This window comes from Abrus precatorius, unplaced genomic scaffold (genome assembly GCF_003935025.1).
Source record: "Abrus precatorius isolate BTA unplaced genomic scaffold, Abrus_2018 Scaffold8, whole genome shotgun sequence".
In the NCBI taxonomy this organism is placed as follows: Eukaryota; Viridiplantae; Streptophyta; class Magnoliopsida; order Fabales; family Fabaceae; genus Abrus; species Abrus precatorius.
Genome location: NW_020874428.1, coordinates 28652414 through 28669739, shown reverse-complemented (window position 1 = coordinate 28669739; position 17326 = coordinate 28652414). Strand labels below are relative to the sequence as shown.

General features: G+C 34.8%; 1 protein-coding gene across 4 annotated transcripts; it reads left to right on the top strand.

Annotated features, from left to right (window-relative positions):
* The first annotated feature begins 67 nt into the window (after positions 1-67).
* Positions 68-15840, top strand: LOC113848088 (sister chromatid cohesion protein PDS5 homolog B-like). 4 transcript variants are annotated; one of them, XM_027477469.1, is made up of 33 exons: positions 68-361; positions 1275-1478; positions 1620-1801; positions 2218-2344; positions 2454-2672; positions 3261-3477; positions 3576-3721; positions 3820-3962; positions 4618-4767; positions 4877-4925; positions 5009-5200; positions 5982-6164; positions 7525-7679; positions 7756-7882; positions 8915-9064; positions 9160-9216; positions 9380-9516; positions 9606-9723; positions 9892-10026; positions 10123-10319; positions 11230-11386; positions 11481-11627; positions 12233-12304; positions 12388-13008; positions 13106-13207; positions 13407-13486; positions 13708-13759; positions 13878-13964; positions 14091-14116; positions 14365-14418; positions 14505-14656; positions 14857-15248; positions 15329-15840. In XM_027477469.1, the coding sequence occupies exons 1-33, from the start codon at positions 269-271 to the stop codon at positions 15371-15373; spliced, it is 4968 nt and encodes a 1655-aa protein (XP_027333270.1). In that variant the 5' UTR covers positions 68-268; the 3' UTR covers positions 15374-15840. The 4 variants fall into 4 exon arrangements, with proteins under 4 accessions (XP_027333270.1, XP_027333272.1, XP_027333273.1 ...); XM_027477471.1 differs by having other exon boundaries at positions 14860-15248; positions 15329-15834; XM_027477472.1 differs by lacking the exons at positions 14091-14116; positions 14857-15248; positions 15329-15840 and having other exon boundaries at positions 14505-14645.
* Positions 15841-17326: the final 1486 nt, after the last annotated feature.

The following is a 17326-nucleotide window of genomic DNA, read 5'->3' as shown; positions in this document are numbered from 1 at the left end:
AGTGCAGAAAAAATTACTTATGATTATTTTTAAAAAATAAATACTCCAAACATGGGGATTTTGGAGTAAATTTCGGTTCGGTGTTCGAAAATCAGAAGGCGAGTGGAGTGGACAGAACAGAACATCGTAGGCAGAAACAAAAACAAAACCCTCTTTCTCCTCTTCTCAACGCTCGACTCTCAACTCTCAACTCTCAACTCTCTGCTTTGTCTTCGTTAAAGTCCATGAAAGACGTCTGAAACGACACCGTCTTATCAAGAGAGGAATTATGGCTCAAAAGCCTCACCTGCAACTCAAGGAGCTGGGATCCAAGCTCGATACCCTTCCCTCCTCCAAAGACGCTCTCATCAAGCTCTTGAAGGTTCGCATTTTTCTTTTCAAATTTTTTAATTCCTCATTGCTCCATTCCCCAATTCTCCATGTTCGTCTGGTTTGAAAAATCTCGTGCCTTTTTTGTCTTTTCCAATTCAAAACTTTCTTTTTCTTTTGTGTTAGTTGGTTATGTCCGTTACTTTCTGTTTGGCTGTTGGGTAGCTAAGGAGGTGCAAGGGTAATAAAAGCAAAATAAAGTGATCAATTCCTCTTTTAATCTGATTTGTATTTTTTGAAATTAGAATTTGGCTCAAATGCCTTCAATTTGGTGAGCTTTGCTTCCCCAAATTTACTTCTTCATGTGTTGGTAAGAACAATTAGTAGGTTTACTATGCTTGAGGTGAGGGAGGCTTATGTTGATTTGGAGCAAGCTTGATAATAATCGTTCGAGTTAGGTTAATTTTTCGAAGGTGCTTTAACTTTGTGTGCTAACACAGGATAAACTGTTAAACTGGGCGTTGTAATTATTTTGTGCTGTAGTTTAATAGGAATCCGTCTTGTGTCTATATTTCGAAATCTAAGAAAACTGAGCGGGAACAGATGAGGGTACTGAAAATTGCAACTTTCATGTCTGTGATTGATAGTGGATGGAAAGAATTTGAAATACAAAGTAAGAATTAGGGTTCCTTTTCAAATGCACTTGAGATTTAAAGGATAGTTCACCTGATTTGTATTATTAGATAAACTAGAAAGTTATATATTATAAAAGAAGAAAGATGAGGAGTGAAGATATATAGGGGACTTGATTTGTGAACGAGGGATTGGATATGGGTTCAACTACTAATGTAAAATTGTTCATGCGGATATGGTCTTAAAAAATTAGTTTGTCATAAAGCTACTGATTTTTGGTTTTGGAAACTGCTATGCCCCCTCACACCTTGAAATATTATTTCCACATGCAGCAAGCAACCACATGCCTTGCTGAGCTGGATCAGTCACCTTCAGCTTCAACATTGGAGTCAATGAAGCCTTTTTTTAATGCAATTGTTAAGCCAGACTTGCTGAAGCACCAAGATAGGGATGTCAAGCTTCTAGTTGCAACATGTGTTTGTGAGATAACTCGAATTACTGCACCTGAAGCTCCTTATAGTGATGAAATTCTAAAGGTCTCTTTTGTTTACTAAGACCATCTAGTTATAGTTTGTCATCTTATTTACTCATTCTGTTTCATCCAAAAGAACAGTTGGGAACATAATTTACAAGTATTCTTTGTAGTTTGTCCTGATTTGTGTTAGATCTCGTTGCAGGATACTTTTCAGTTGATTGTGGGAACTTTTAGTGGTCTAAGCGATACCAATGGTCCATCCTTTGGCCGAAGAGTTGTTATATTGGAGACTCTTGCAAAATATAGATCGTGTGTTGTGATGTTGGATCTTGAATGTGATGATCTGGTGAATGAAATGTTCAGCACTTTCTTTGCGGTTGTCAGGTTAGTTTATCATAAAATCTTTTAATGAATTGTGATGCCTGTGCTAATTTTAAGAGTAACAAATATGGGGTACCTCCTGGCAGTTTCTTATATTCACTTCGAACATTGCAAACTTAATAATTTTCTGTATAAATAATGAGAAAGGATTAAAGATAATTAAATAAACTATACATCTTTGTCTTTTTAGACTGTGATGTCTTAAGAAGGAAGTGCTGTATTGCTATATAAGCAGTCTTCGCCTAGTTAGATAAGGGTTGGTTGTTGTAGTTGTCGAAACTTTAAACTGTTAACACTGAAGTGAAAACTAAGAAGTTATGTGTTATTCACTTTCTTGTATGTCAAATTTTCTATGATTATTTCTTGTTTATTTTCTTTGTATTAATGAGTGGTGCCTTTACATTTTGTTTCATACCTAGAGATGATCATCCAGAAAGTGTTCTGTCATCCATGCAAACTATAATGGTGGTTCTTTTAGAAGAGAGTGAGGATGTTCGTGAGGATCTTTTATCTATTCTACTGTCTAAATTAGGCCGAGAAAAAAAAGTAAGTACTTCTTTCATAAATTCTTTTTCCTGTTGAAGGCTGATTAGCTGATGCTCTTGCTGCTCTAATATTATCCAAGAAACATGATAGTGTGAACTTTTAATTCCAGGGTGTTAATATGGCTGCAAGGAGGCTTGCCATGAATGTTATACAGCAATGTGTAGGAAAACTTGAACCCAGCATTAAACAATTTTTGCTATCGTTAATGTCTGGAGATTGCAAGCCAGTAAACAGTCAAGTTGAATATCATGGAGTTATCTATGATCTGTATTGCTGTGCTCCTCAGATCCTATCTGGAGTTCTCCCTTATGTGACTGGAGAGCTACTGGTAATTAGTTATTTATTGGCTTTCCTGACTGATAAATATTGGTTCAGAGAATTGGAATTAACAGAAGAAAGAAAATAATTTTATTGAACAGAATGAGAATCCTCCTTCTCTGGAGTAGGAAGCTTATGATAGAAGATTCTAGGGATTTTTAGAGCCTGGTCTCTCCCAAGTCCCCATGATACAATAACCAACTAACTGCCTCCCTCTACCTTCTCTGTCTCTATATATACCATCCTAACTAATTAACAACTCTAGCAGTTTACAATTCCTACTTTTAATTGAGTAGCCAAACTAGTGGCGCTCATCCTATTTCTCCTGTTGTGGACTTTCCTAATTGGGGGTTGGATACTGACATTGATGCCTGATGTTTTTTTAGATGTATCATGTATTTCCATTATAATAACATTATTGTTAGATTTTTCTTTGGGGTGTAATTTGTATGTTATGCTCTGTGGAGGTTCTGAGTTTTGGACTGTATGAAGTTGCAATATCAAAGTCGCTTTGGCATTTTTATTCCTCATTTATCTTGTTCACGATTTTGGCAAAAATTAACAGCTGGGTTCTCACTTGTAATTTGGACATTTGTAGACTGACCAGCTGGAAATCCGTTTGAAAGCAGTGAACTTGGTTGGTGATATAATTTCTCTTCCTGGATCTTCTATTCCTGAAGCATTTCAGCCTATATTTTCAGAATTTTTAAAGAGGTTGACTGATAGAGTTATTGAGGTTCGCATGTCTGTCCTTGAGCATGTAAAGAACTGCCTGCTGTTAAATCCTTTTGGAGCTGAAGCTCCTCAAATGATATGTGAGTATTTTAAACACATATTCACTCTGTCAGTCTAAAGTTTTATTTGTTTTTTTTTTTTGTCCTTTATATGCTGATTTTATTTGAGTCAAACTTAGCTGCCCTTTGTGAACGACTGCTGGATTTCGATGAAAATGTTCGAAAGCAAGTTGTGGCTGTTATCTGTGATGTGGCACGTCATGCGCTAAATGCAGTTCCACTTGAAACTGTGAAACTTGTTGCAGAACGGCTTCGTGATAAATCTGTATGTACAACTATAAATTTTTGTTCTATATCTTTTTAATTAAATGTTTGATGATTTCAACTAGTGTCTCAATTCATCATTTTGCTTTGCATTTGCAGCTACGTGTTAAAAAGTATACAATGGAGAGATTGGCTGAAGTGTATAGAGTTGTTTGTGAGAAGAGCTGTGACAGTGTCAATCCCAATGAATATAACTGGATTCCTGGGAAGTTCCTTAGATGTTTTTATGACAAAGATTTCAGGTGAAACACGTGCTGTATCATGTTTGCCCTAATTTGCATCATGATCATAATTTTCTTTTTTTAAATTGTTTTTGTATTGACAATAAAGTAGAACTGACCATTTTTTCTGAAACCTGATTTTAGTAGTCTACAAGTGGTAACACTTGTTTAAACTGATTTTAACTAATTACCAAAAGAGATGAATCATTTTTATTAAAAGAAATAGAATATTCTGTCAATCCAACTAAGGTTATGTTCTATATATTAAAATGAAATCTTTAGTATATATTCTGTATATTCATATTGTGATTTCCATAATGAAGTTTTTTGGTATAATTCATTAAAAAATGGTGCCTTGAAAAAAGATCTTGTGGTTTTGAAAATTCTTGCTGCACTAGGGTGCAACTGTTCTATTTTAGTGTTATGTAAAGTTGACATGATTTCCATCATGTAGTTTGTTGCTTTGACTTGTTTTTTTTGTCAATAGCATAGTTTGCATACTTTTCAAGTACAAAATTAGAGGAGTTGGATGTTTTGGTGAATATTGCTTTAACAAAAGTATATTTTTTTTGGTCAAGAGTTTGTCTCTTGTCCTTTTAGGTTGCTTTTTCTGTTTATTTTAGGGTTGAAGGCGTTCTGATCATTGGCATTTCTATTGTTCATTTCTTTTTTGCAGATCTGATATTATTGAATCTGTTCTATGTGGGTCCCTATTTCCAGTAGATTTTTCAATTGGTGCTATTGTTAAACATTGGGCTGGGATTTTCTCTGGATTTGATAAAGTGGAGGTGAAGGCTCTTGAAAAGATACTGGAGCAGAAACAAAGGTAAGCTTAGTTGGTTTCTGTGATGGGCTGATGGCTTTATACAACTCTGGTGTCTCAACATCAGTGAGGAATAAAAGTTTCACTTTTAACTGTATCTCTTTGGTAGCAGGTTACAGCAAGAGATGCAGAGGTATCTATCTCTCAGGCAGATGAGTCAGGTATTTGACTTTGGAAGTTGGAAAGATGAACTTCTCAAAGGAAATTTGATCAGGAAAAGGAATTGATTCTCATTTAAATGCAGGGTAAAGACATTCCCGAGGTCCAGAAAAAGATTCTTTTCTGTTTCAGAATAATGTCCCGTTCATTTGCTGACCCCATAAAGGCTGAAGAGAGTTTCCAGATTCTTGATCAATTAAAAGATGCCAATATCTGGAAGATTTTGACAAATCTTGTAGATCCAAGTACTGGCCTCCATCAAGCTCGTGCCTCCCGGGTAAAATATAATCCACAGCTGATAGATATATTATTGCGGACTTATTTGGGAAGTCATGGTTACAAACTGTATGGGCATCACTTTTTGAAGTGAAGATATGAGAATTAAATTTTTAACTTGATGTTCAATTCCTGTGACATGTATCACTTGCTAACTCTCCATGCATTTGGGTGCCTATTATCTCCTATGAATATGTCTGATGTCATTCCTTTTCCATCACTATCATTAATGGCTACCATAGATGGTACTGCCAATAGACTGCCTTTCATGTGTTTTTTTGGTTATGAATCTGATTAATTATTCATTCACTCTGCCATTGAGTAGACATAATAATCTAACTCTAACCTGCATTATATTTTCATTTTAATATAATCTTCTCCTTTAAATGATGCCATGATCAACATAAGCACTTAGCTAAGCTAAAATTAACAGCAGCAGTTTAATGTAATGAGCTTCAAAATTTGATGTCAATATGTCTGTCTCTCTATCTTCTTTCCTGAAGCTGTTATGAATATTTCTTATTGGTGTCATCAGATGAACTGCATAGATTAGTACCATAATTCCAAACAAATTTTTACTTTTAGGGGTCCATAATAGGGAACAATATTACAAGTTTCAACATTAATCATTTAAATTATAGTCTCATTGTTATGATTCAGACAAACATTGTGTTATTTTTTATTTTCCAGTAGGGAAAGAAAGAAAATGTAGCTTGTATTTTTTTACACACTGATTTTACCTATTTATTTGTCTTTTTTTTTTTTTTTTTTTTTTTTTGCAGGATGATTTGCTTAAAATACTTGGCGAAAAACATCGTCTTTTTGAATTTCTGAATATCTTCTCTGTGAAGTGCTCCTATTTGCTTTTCAACAAGGAGCATGTAAAGGCAATTCTTTTAGAAATAGTAGCTCAAAAATCTGCACAAAATGATCAGCATGCACAATCTTGCCTTAATATATTGGTGGTAAGGACATGTCACTGTAGCTGTCTTTGATTTTTGCACTTAGTTATTTAACATTTGTCTAAGAATTATAAATAAATGGTTCACAGCTTTTGCTTGTAGTCATGGTAGTCAAAATCACAAATTCACAATCGTCCTTGTAAGTGCACGATTTTTATCCTCCCAGTGACCCTAACCTCCCTGAAAAACTTGTTTTGATATGATTGATTGGATTGCACTATCTTAAGAGTAGAATTGTGGCATCGGACCCGTCCATGCTACTACGATTTTAAAAGAAAAAAAAGAAGAAGGAAACACCTACCTGCAAAAAACTCTTGAACCTTATTTCCTTCATTTTGACTCTTCCCTGGTACTTGTCAAGCTTTTCGATCAGGGTTCTGAGGTGGAAAGTAAATGAGAGGCTGCAAAGGTTTTGGATCAGCTTAGAAGATAGCCACAACCTTGGTTTTGAGGTCCAAGAAGAGCATCAATGGCAGCCTTGGAGTTGGTTTTGAAGAAAGTGGAGAGAGGGTGTTAGTGTATACATCTTTTGAATTGATAGTGCTGGAAATATCTGGTAGGATAGAGCAGAAAAGGACAAAACCCAGAAAAGACAAGGGGACAAGCCAAGTTCACGTAAATCTTATATTTTCCTTTTTGGTTATCTAAAATTGTATTTTCCAATATAATTACCTAATAATTTTATATAATTATTACAGTAATTTAAGTTTTATATTTTTTATTTGAGAATAATTTTTTACTCTAGATATTTTAAATTTCTATGGACAGTAAGTAAGATCTTACTGTCCATGTTATGATTACAAGATTTGCATGTTTTTCTTCCCCTTTGTAATCATGGGTTAGATCTCAATTTTGACTACCTTGCTTGTAATTATTTCAAAGCAAGACATTTTTATGTCTTTGCATGATGCTGATTAATTGGTATTTATGGGCTTTGAGCGATTGTGTCTGTCATGTGCCAACTCATTCCAAAGCTGAAATTTTTAGAATTCCTAGGAATTGTGAACGCCCTTCAAGCTCTCAAAGTATGGGCCCACTGCTACAGAGGGTTGAAATTTAATTTAATTGAAAATGGAGGTGACAAGGATTGAATTCTTGACCACTTCATCAGAGAGGTTTTGATACAATGCCATAGAATCAATTAATCCTACTTGTTTATGCTATTGGGAGAAGGCCCAAGGATGGTTTTTATTAAGTGTCATTGAGTTTGTATGTTTCATTTTTTTAGTATCCTTCTCCAATGATTTAATGTTATTTAATTCTGCTATGAAGCAATGGCATGGGTTTAGTCGTATTGGACATGAAAATAAAGATGCAAGAATAACATTTTCTAACTTTCTGGTTAACTTGGGATGCATTGCAGATGATTGCTCGCTTCAGTCCATTGCTTCTTAGTGGCAGTGAGGAGGAGCTGGTGAATTTACTGAAAGATAATAATGATACAATTAAAGAGGGTGTTTTGAATGTTTTAGCAAAAGCTGGTGGTACTATTCGTGAACAGCTTGCAGTCACATCAAGGTGCTACTGTTGCAATTGTTAACCTTTTAAATCCATTTCCTTGTATAGTTTCTTAGTATCTCCTTGTTTCTTGCAGTTCTGTAGACCTTATATTGGAGAGATTATGTTTAGAAGGGAGTCGGAGGCAGGCAAAGTATGCTGTCCATGCACTGGCTGCAATAACAAAGGATGATGGCCTCAAGTCTCTCTCCGTTCTATACAAGGTTTCATTTATTTTAAACACACTGATTTAGTTGTTATCATTCTGATTCTTGTCAGAGGGCAAGCCTTAGGCTATGGTAGTTAAAATTGGGAGTTGAACTGTAAATAGTGAGATTTTACGATTAGGGAGGGCTGAACAATTCAAATTGCAGCAAATTGTTCCCAGGCAAAATCGTAGTGAAATCGGGAGTTAATTTATAAAATCGAGTTTTTGAAATGATTTCATGAAATCCCAATTTTGGGATCTGAATCTTGGTCCAGTTGGATACTAACCTGATGGATGTGGCCCAATTTTGACCCAGTTTAAATTGTTCAAACCCCAAGTCCTAACCAAGTTGTGCTGCCTCCTTTTTTTCCTTGTTTGAACCCATGTCAACATTGGCCATCTCAAGCAGTCCCACTGTGTGCAACCTGGTTTGCACCTGAGTCAGTAGGGTGCAACTGCTTCATGTCCAAATGTGAACGTGTCTTCTATGTGATCTCCTGCACGATCTTTTGGTATTTTCTTCTGTTCCAATCTTGCTCTGTTCTGCTCTTTGCTTCTGTTCTCATCTAGCTTTGTTTTGCTCATCTTATTAGAAGGCACACTTGAAGAGCCAGCAGCATTGGAGCTGTTAGCACCATTGCTTTGTTATGGAATATGGATTATGATCTATCAATGCAAGTTTATTTAAGTGTTTTTAGTGATTTAAAGGTTTTTTAATTCTAATTTATGCTATTTTATATGCATTTATGAATGTATATTAGTATATATGAATTTTGTAAAATTTTATGATTTGATTTACGATTTTACAATTTACAATTCTTATTCCCTTTTACGATTTGAAGTAAAATCCCAATTTTAACTACCTTGCTTGGCCCAACGTTAATGTTGCTGCCTTGTGACCTGGAGGTCACGGGTTCAGATTATGGAAACAGCCTCTCCACTTGCGGGAGGGTAAGGCTGCATATATCTACCCTTCCCAGTTCCGACTAGGTCGTAGCCTTGTGCATTAGGTTTTCCTTCATTTTGATTCTTGTCACCTTATTTGCAGAAACTTGTGGATATGCTCGAAGAGAAAACACATCTGCCTGCGGTACTTCAGTCTCTGGGGTGTATTGCGCAGACTGCAATGCCTGTCTTTGAAACTAGAGAGAGTGAAATTGAAGAATTTATAATAAACAAGATTCTGAAAAGTGATAGTGTAAACCTTTCAAATCCCTCTGAATGGTGTGCTTGTTTATGAAGTAAGTATGGGAGTAATTGATTTTCATCTTAATATTTGCTTTGGTGTTTCAGAAAGACGATCACACAAGAACATCTTGGGATGATAGAAGCGATCTTTGCATGTTGAAGGTCGGTAGGAAGAATAGTCTCTACTGTTTGTTTAAGATACTTTAGGTTGCACTTTTTGTTCTGAGTTTGATACAATAGAAAATGCTTGTAAATTTTATTTTATTTTTTTGACCTTTTATTCTCTCTATTCCTCTATGTCCCCTGTTCTTTTTCTTTGCTGCAGATATATGGCATTAAAACATTAGTAAAGAGCTACTTGCCAGTCAAAGATGCTCATGTTCGTCCAGATATTGACAGTCTTCTGAATATCCTTAGGAATATTTTATCTTGTGGTGAAATATCAGAGGACCTAAAGTCAAAGTATATCAGCTTCAGAGTTTATATTTTTTGATTAATTTAAAATTGGATTGTGGGTTTAAATACTTGCACTTGTTTATGTTTTCTTGCAGTTCAGTTGATAAGGCTCATTTGAAGCTTGCTTCTGCAAAGGCAGTTCTTCGTTTGTCAAGGCTTTGGGATCATAAGATAACCATTGATCTTTTCCACTTAACTTTAAGGGCATCCGAGGTGGGCTGTCTTCTGTTTACTTTATTCTTGAGCATTTATAGTTTTTCCATTGCATTATTCTCAAGACAAAAGATTACTTCTCTTCATATGTAAAGGGAGAAATTTGTTAAAATTTTCATTTCAATGTGGGAATAACTGCTTCTCATGGTCTTCTTTTGAGTTTTGTAGATTAGCTTCCCTCAAGCTAAGAAAATTTTCTTGAGTAAAATTCATCAATATATTAAAGACCGCCTTTTGGATGCCAAATATGCATGTGCCTTTTTATTCAACATATTTGGGTCCAAGCCTGAAGAGTTTGCAGAGGTAAGTTGTTTACTCATTGTCTTTTTGCAATTGTATTTTTACTTTGCTTTAACTTCAATTTTGTGTTTTTGTGGTGACCCCTGTCTGTTGATGCAGGATAAACAGAACCTAGCTGACATTATTCAAATGCACCACCAGTTGAAGGCACGACAACTTTCTGTGCAATCAGATACAAATTCCTTGACCACTTATCCTGAATACATTCTTCCACACCTAGTTCATGCACTTGCTCACAATTCATGTCCCAATGTTGCTGAGTGCAAGGATGTTGGAGCATATGACAATATATACCGGTACCATTTTATTCTCATACAACATCTGTATGCTTGATGCATATTTACATACTCTTTTAAAAGCGCATGCAACGGAATGCTATAATCTTATCAGGATAGTAGTCCTGTTTTGAGTTCATTTGGGATTGAGTAATTTTTCTAGCCTTTTCTCAGTGTTTAGGTAAAATTCTTTCTAGAGAAGTGTCTTTGATAAACCTACTGAGAGATTGCAATTCTGTGTTGCACATATTTCTTGATCTTTGTTTTTTTCCTCTGCGATGTCTTTTAGTCTTGAGGATTTCATATCCTCTTACATCTGTATCTTTCTCCTCTATTATTCATAAATTCCTTGTAAATAAAGGTGTGAGAAGATTCAAAAGAGAGACATGGGAAAGGGAAGTAGGGGAGCATTTAATGATTTTTTGGTTATTCGTAAGTGTTATTGTCACATTTAATGATTTTTTGACATATTACATAATGTATGAGATGCTAATATTTGAATCTCTGCAGTTTGAATTTGAAAGATATGAAGAATGCCACTTGCTTATTAAATTGAGGCCTTCAAAAAAGTTTGCCTTTATGCATATACCATGCTGCACAGTGTCATTTCACATAAAATGGAAAACTCACTAGAATCTTAGTTTTAAATTCTGCACATGTGCTTGTATATGCTGTAAAGGCTTTTAGGGGTAAGGTGTGGTAGATATACCCTGTCCACACACTTTTTTCATTTCTTGGATTTGATGCCTACGTGTCTGTTTTACTGATTTGTTGTACTTCTCAAATACATGTATACATGATGTTGAATGGAAATAGAATTAGGAATGCAACTGTGCCAATACCTACAAATTTACATGTTGTCAAACCTCAAAATATAGAAGGTTGGGAATGCTCATTCTTACTGAGTTTAAGTTTTGTTTTGAATTTTCAGCCAGTTGCATTTACTACTGTCAATGCTACTGCAAAGAGATGAAGATGCCAAGTCAGAAGTAACTACTGACAAAGAGAAAGAAATTATATCTGCTATTACTTCTATCTTTCAGAATATCAAACATTCTGAAGATATGGTTGACGCATCAAAGTCAAAGGTTGAGAATAATGCTTTTTGGTAATATTTTAAAAATTACAAAAGTCAAAGTGTAATAGACCGTAATCTTACATCTGTGATCCATATATGTCCAGAATTCTCATGCAATATGTGACCTCGGGTTGGCAATAATCAAACGCTTAGTGCAGAAGGATGTTGATTTACAAGGATTGGCCCATTTGGTTTCTCTTCCTCCAATGCTATACAAAGCATCAGAGAAGAAGGAAAGGGATGACACTGTGGTATGCTCATTTTTTTGGGTCAACATTTTTAGTTCCTTCCAGTATCTAACTATTCTTGTTCAAATGTACAAAATGCTTTCCAACTGAGACTGTTTCATTGCAGTTGAGTTGCTTACATTATACTACTTTATTATACTAAATTTGAATTTTATTAAATCATTTTAAATATGTACCTTAAGTTATAGACTCATTACTTTGACTTGACGTATGCTATTTTAACTTTTGATTGATTAAATTTGCATGATGCTTGAGCTCTGCCATTTACACTTGGTTACATTGTTATAGGAAAAACGTTTCCTTCCAATTAAGCATCTTTCTATTGCTTGATGGATGTGTTGGGGTGGTTTTGTGTAGGCCCTTTCCTGAGCAGGCCATGATGTTGGGTTTATTCTTGATTATTGTCACAGTTTAGAGATACTGTGTCCCTACAAGTAAAATTGTGTCACACTAGTCTACTCTTAGTAACCCAAAATTAAATCTCAGTTAATGAAGTCTTCTTTTCCTTGAATCAGCTGAACAGTATTATTATTTTTTAACATTTATTAGATCTAGGATTACTTTTAATTAGAAGCAGTGCTTATTAGTGCCTCTGCAATATCTGGCAGGAAAGTGATGTGAAAAGCTGGTTGGTTGATGAAAGTGTCTTGACTCACTTTGAATCTCTTGAACTGGAAATGGTATGTTCAATGCAATCACAAAGTCACATGGAAATCTTCATTGTTTTTAAATCCTGAACTCTGTGATTGCTCTTTTATATCAGGTTCCATCCCAATCAGCAGAGGATGAAGCTTCAAAGGTTGACGAGAAAGATGGAAATGAAATACCTCTGCGAAATATGTTAAAGAACATAAAATTTCAGGGAACTGGTGGCAAAAAGGTGAAAAAGAGTAAGTCTGTGCCAGCTGAAACAAAAAAGGCTGACAATGATTTTGAAATCCTAAATATGGTCAGACAAATTAACTTGGACAACTTGGGGATGTCAACTAATGTTGAACCAAGTAATGGTCATGAACATTCTTTGAGTAAGAAGGTGCTGAAGGACCCAGAGCATGCAACAGGTAAAAAGAGAAAAGCCAGAGAAACAACACCTTATCCAGTGCCTAAACGTAGGCGGTCTTCCTCTACTCATGGAAAATTGAGATTATCAACTAGTATATCAAAGGCATCTCGAAGAGTTTCAGACAAAGGTGGAGACTCCCCTCAAGCCAAATTACTGTTGGATGCTGAAGTTAACCTTGATACAAATAGCAAAACCATGCAAAGAAAAAAGGTGAAAGGCAGTGAGAAAGATTTATTAATATCATCGTTAAAACAAAAAGTTAAGGGCTCTGACAGTTATCATGACAATGAGTCGAATAAACCTGATGAGTATGGCATGAAGGTACAATCTTACTGTCAGGTTGATCAATACAAATGTAGGATCTAATTGATAAATGCTGTAAACTTATGCTTATTTTTCTATTTTGCTTCTGTTGCAGAGTCCAGATAGTATAAAACTAAGTGATAAGAGTAACAATTACAAGTCCTCCACAGGGTCTACCAAAAAGGGAAAAAGGAAAAGTATTACAGGGTTAGCTAAGGTATCTTACAAGCTTTTGTAATCCATGTAGTAGTTGCTTTCATCTTACTATGTTTGTAGAATCTCTATGCCATGTGTGGATCTTTTATGCTCACCTCCTCCCTGACCCCCTTTTGCTTCCTGCGTTCTCTTTGGGATAATTTATGTTCTGCAATGCAAATCACTGTATCATATTATTTGATTTGATTGATCATGTACAGTGCTCAACGAAGGAAGGTGAAATTGATACTGAAGATCTAATTGGATGCAGAATTAAAGTTTGGTGGCCTATGGATAAGAAGTAAGTACAAATGATAAATTCTATGGTGATCAGTTACTGAAGCAAAATAAATTATTGATGTCAATAATTTTGGTTATTCAAAGGGAGGAACAAGAAAAATATTTAGTTTTTCTAGTGATGGAAGCATTTTGAGCATGTTTTTGAAAATGACTTTTTTTTTTTTATTCTCTTTACAGAATTTATAGTTTAAGTTCTCGTGTTGGTGTTTTGTTGTTCTGTAGATTTTATGGAGGCACTATTAAGTCTTATGACTCTTTGAAAGGAAAGCATGTGGTAAGCTGAATGATGCTGAACTTGTCATCGGAATTTGGTTCAAAGTTTTTCTTCCTGCTATCTAGTAGCTATTAATTGCAATTCTGATACAATGTTTCTCTGTCACGTCATGTGGAAGATGTTATATGATGATGGAGATGTAGAAATACTTCGTTTGGAAAAGGAGCGCTGGGAGCTTATTGATAAGGGTCGCAAATTTACTAAGGTCTCTGATTTTTGTTTGGTGATCTTCCTTTCTCTTAAGTATTACTGCAGTTTCTATTTCCAATAGAAGATATCAGTTATCATTAAAATCTGAATATCTGATGAATTTTCTTTTAAATTTTTTCAGAAGATAAAACTCTCTTCAATTGGAGCGTAAGTTTCCTGTTCACGTGGTTTTTTTTTTTTTTTTACTTTTATCTAATTGAATTATATATTTTATTTTATATATAACATGAAATAGTCGTAACATTTATAATATGAAAAAGTTGAATACATGTCATGTGCTTTAGCGGGATTGTTGAATTGTCTTTATGCTGGCTTATTAACATGGTCTTGTTTCCCATTTAGTGTGTGGTCTCCTTTTCTGTGCTGATTTTCTTGATTACTTTCATATTTTGTAGTTCTGGGAAAAAACAAAAAGAGTCAAGTGGCTCACCAAGTAAAAAGACAAAAATGTGAGTGGAAGACTCAGATTATTATGCACATATGTGGTTTTGCTTTATGCTCTAATAATTATAATTTGTATAAATTTGCCTTACAGAGTTAATGGTAAACAATCTCCCGGCAAGTCTATAAAACGTGGACAAAAACGTGCATCAAAAAGTAGTTTCCATCAAGAGGATGCCAAAGAGATTTCAGAGGTAACAAGTCCTGAAGAGACCACGACCTCTAAAGCTGATGATGTGTACTCAGGTAATGTATCTTAAATGATATGATAGGGTTGCATGTTAAATTTGCTAATATGCTTTAAGAAAATGAATATTATACCTAAAGTAGCTTCAACTATAATTAATTGCAGCGGCCACTTCCTCATTTTTCTGTTAACACTTGTGCTTCATTTTTGTATCCTTCTTTCTCTCTTGTTAATGAATTTTATTTTCATGGTGATTCAGAAGAGGAACTGGCTGGAGGGTCCAATGACATCACAACAGAGAAGAAGAAATCTAGCAAGAAAGTAAAATCAGTTTCCAAAGGAAAGAGGCTAAAGAAAGAGAAGAGTCTTCGTTATACAGAAGAATCGGATGAAGAGAAGCAAGATTATGGTGAGAGGCTCTCTGAAGATAGGGAGAGTATCCGACAAAGTAGTTCAGAAGGGAGGGAAGTGGACGAATCAAGTGAAGCTTTGAGGGAAAATGTTAATGGAGAAGAAGAATCAGATTCTGAAGGGCATCAAGATAACAGTGAGGTGGGGAGTAGTCCTAGAGAAATGGAGAAATCACATGTAGAGCCATCAAGTCCTGATGATGATCACACAATTACTGAGATTTCTGATGATGTGCCTCTGGTAAATAATTCATCCTTTGCAGCACTCACGTTCTTTTTAGTACTTGTTCTTAGCTCATCATATGGTATTGATTGATGCAGAGTAAATGGAAGCGCAGGACGGGGAAGAAAAGCTCTGGGAAATAATGATGTGCAGTTTAGCTGTTGTAACTTATGTCTCCCAAGATTGTAGCAGAGTTGGTGCTGTGGTACAAGTACAGGTGCCAGCATGAATGCAGAAGATGACTGCCAAATTGGAGATCTTTAGTTATTAACACACTAATAAATGTGCTTAGCATGCCTTGTAGAGTGTAAAATAACAGTAGTCATTCCCACGTTTAGAAGGAAAAGCAAAAAATGCAGAAACTTGTGTGTTCTTTAGGACTACGTTACTTCTAAATGACCTTTTAGTTCAGTGGATAGGTTTTAGCATATGATTCATGTAGGTGTCGTTCATCATCCTTCCAACGCAGTTGATATAATTGACGAGGGCCATAGACGATGTGTACAGCTATACGTGGGGATAATTGCATTTTGTATCTTTAGGACTACTGCATATTTGTACTTTACCATATAAAATTGAGAAAGATAACCTTATCATCCTCTCCTTAATTTATATTCAATCACTCAAAAATAATTTTCTTACGTAGGTTCTATTATAGGATAAGGTTCTTTTATGGTGAGTTTATTTATAGAATGAGGAAATACAGTATTATTTATTATTAATTTAATTTAAAATACATGATGATATTAACACTTAAAAGTTTTAAGGAGGATGAATTGTTCATTCTTTTTAACTTTACAAAGTCCTATTTTTGGAGTTTTTGTTCACCTTTTATGAGCATATATATGTTTGTCTACCCACTTTCTGTCATGCATGCCAAAAGGGAGGGTGCATATGCACCTTCAGTTCTTTTTTGGTTAAAGCACCTTTAGTTCATAATTATTGATTTGGTGTAAACAGTCATTTTACACCCCAAGGAAAAATTAGGGATATGAATACACCAATTTAAGAACAGTGCGTAATATAATCACTCCATTTTTGCCACCGTTAAATGCATGGTTGACAGTTTCTACTAGAATAACAAAGGGTAATTGTGATATAATTTTTTAAGCATATCACAATTTTTTAAATTTGATCTTTTATCTTTAAAATGATTTTTAGTTCTTAAAATAATCGTTTCAATGTTGTTAAGTGTATATGTCTTGACAAATGAAAAATGAAATTTTCATGAAAGATAAAATAAGAAAATTATGATATTTAAGAGGATAAAAAAGTAAATAAAAAATAATACTTAATGGATAAAAGTAAGGAAGACTAACAAACTCTATAGGAAATGAAAACAAATTTCACTCCCTTAATAAAAAAATAATATTTAATGGATAAGATTAAGCAATGTATTCTCTAATTTAATATTTTTGAACGTCACTTTTCCTTCGCGTGCGCTTTAACTGTTAAAGTCAATGGAGCAAAATATACAAGTTATAAAAAAAATCCAATTATTCAATTGACCTGCTTAAGGACAAAGATAAGAATTAAAATGCCTTAAGCAACTTTAAAAATCTGCAGTTTGTAGAAAAATCACGTTTTTGTTGGCTTGATTCAATAGAGCACGTCTGATAATTAACCACTTTGAAGCAAGCCCTTCAGTGTATGAAATTACGAATACAGGACCCAAAATAAAATACAATTAGTTATGAACTTTCTTCAACGTTGTTGAATTTTTCTTACTCTGATATCTGAATAATAAAAAAGCAATAAGAAATGGGATTTGTCACGTGATTTGAAAGTTCGAAAATGTTAGAATGAGCGTTGTCAGAGTCAGCTGTAAGGTGTGACAGACGCGCACAAGAAGAAGCACACGTTGGAAAGACCGGATCTAGTCAACGGTCAATCCTACGGCGAACAAAGTCCAACGTAAGAAATGACCTCCAACTGTCGGTTGCACCAACTGAAACAAACTAAATGGCTATGTATTGTTAATTGCAAGTGTCGGTGGACGAGGATATTCCATTGGCATTAAATTTGAGGATGTGGATAGCTGAGTCAGATGAACATTAAACATCAGCAGCAACACCGTTTCTGTGTCGCTAGCAATT

Bases quoted from the DNA above. Each gene is read 5' to 3' on its own strand.
- LOC113848088 (XM_027477469.1), top strand. From the start codon at position 269: ATGGCTCAAAAGCCTCACCTGCAACTCAAGGAGCTGGGATCCAAGCTC. The intron at 14,419-14,504 runs GTGAGTGGAAGA...TTTGCCTTACAG, and splicing joins CCAAGTAAAAAGACAAAAAT to AGTTAATGGTAAACAATCTC. The intron at 14,657-14,856 runs GTAATGTATCTT...ATGGTGATTCAG, and splicing joins AGCTGATGATGTGTACTCAG to AAGAGGAACTGGCTGGAGGG.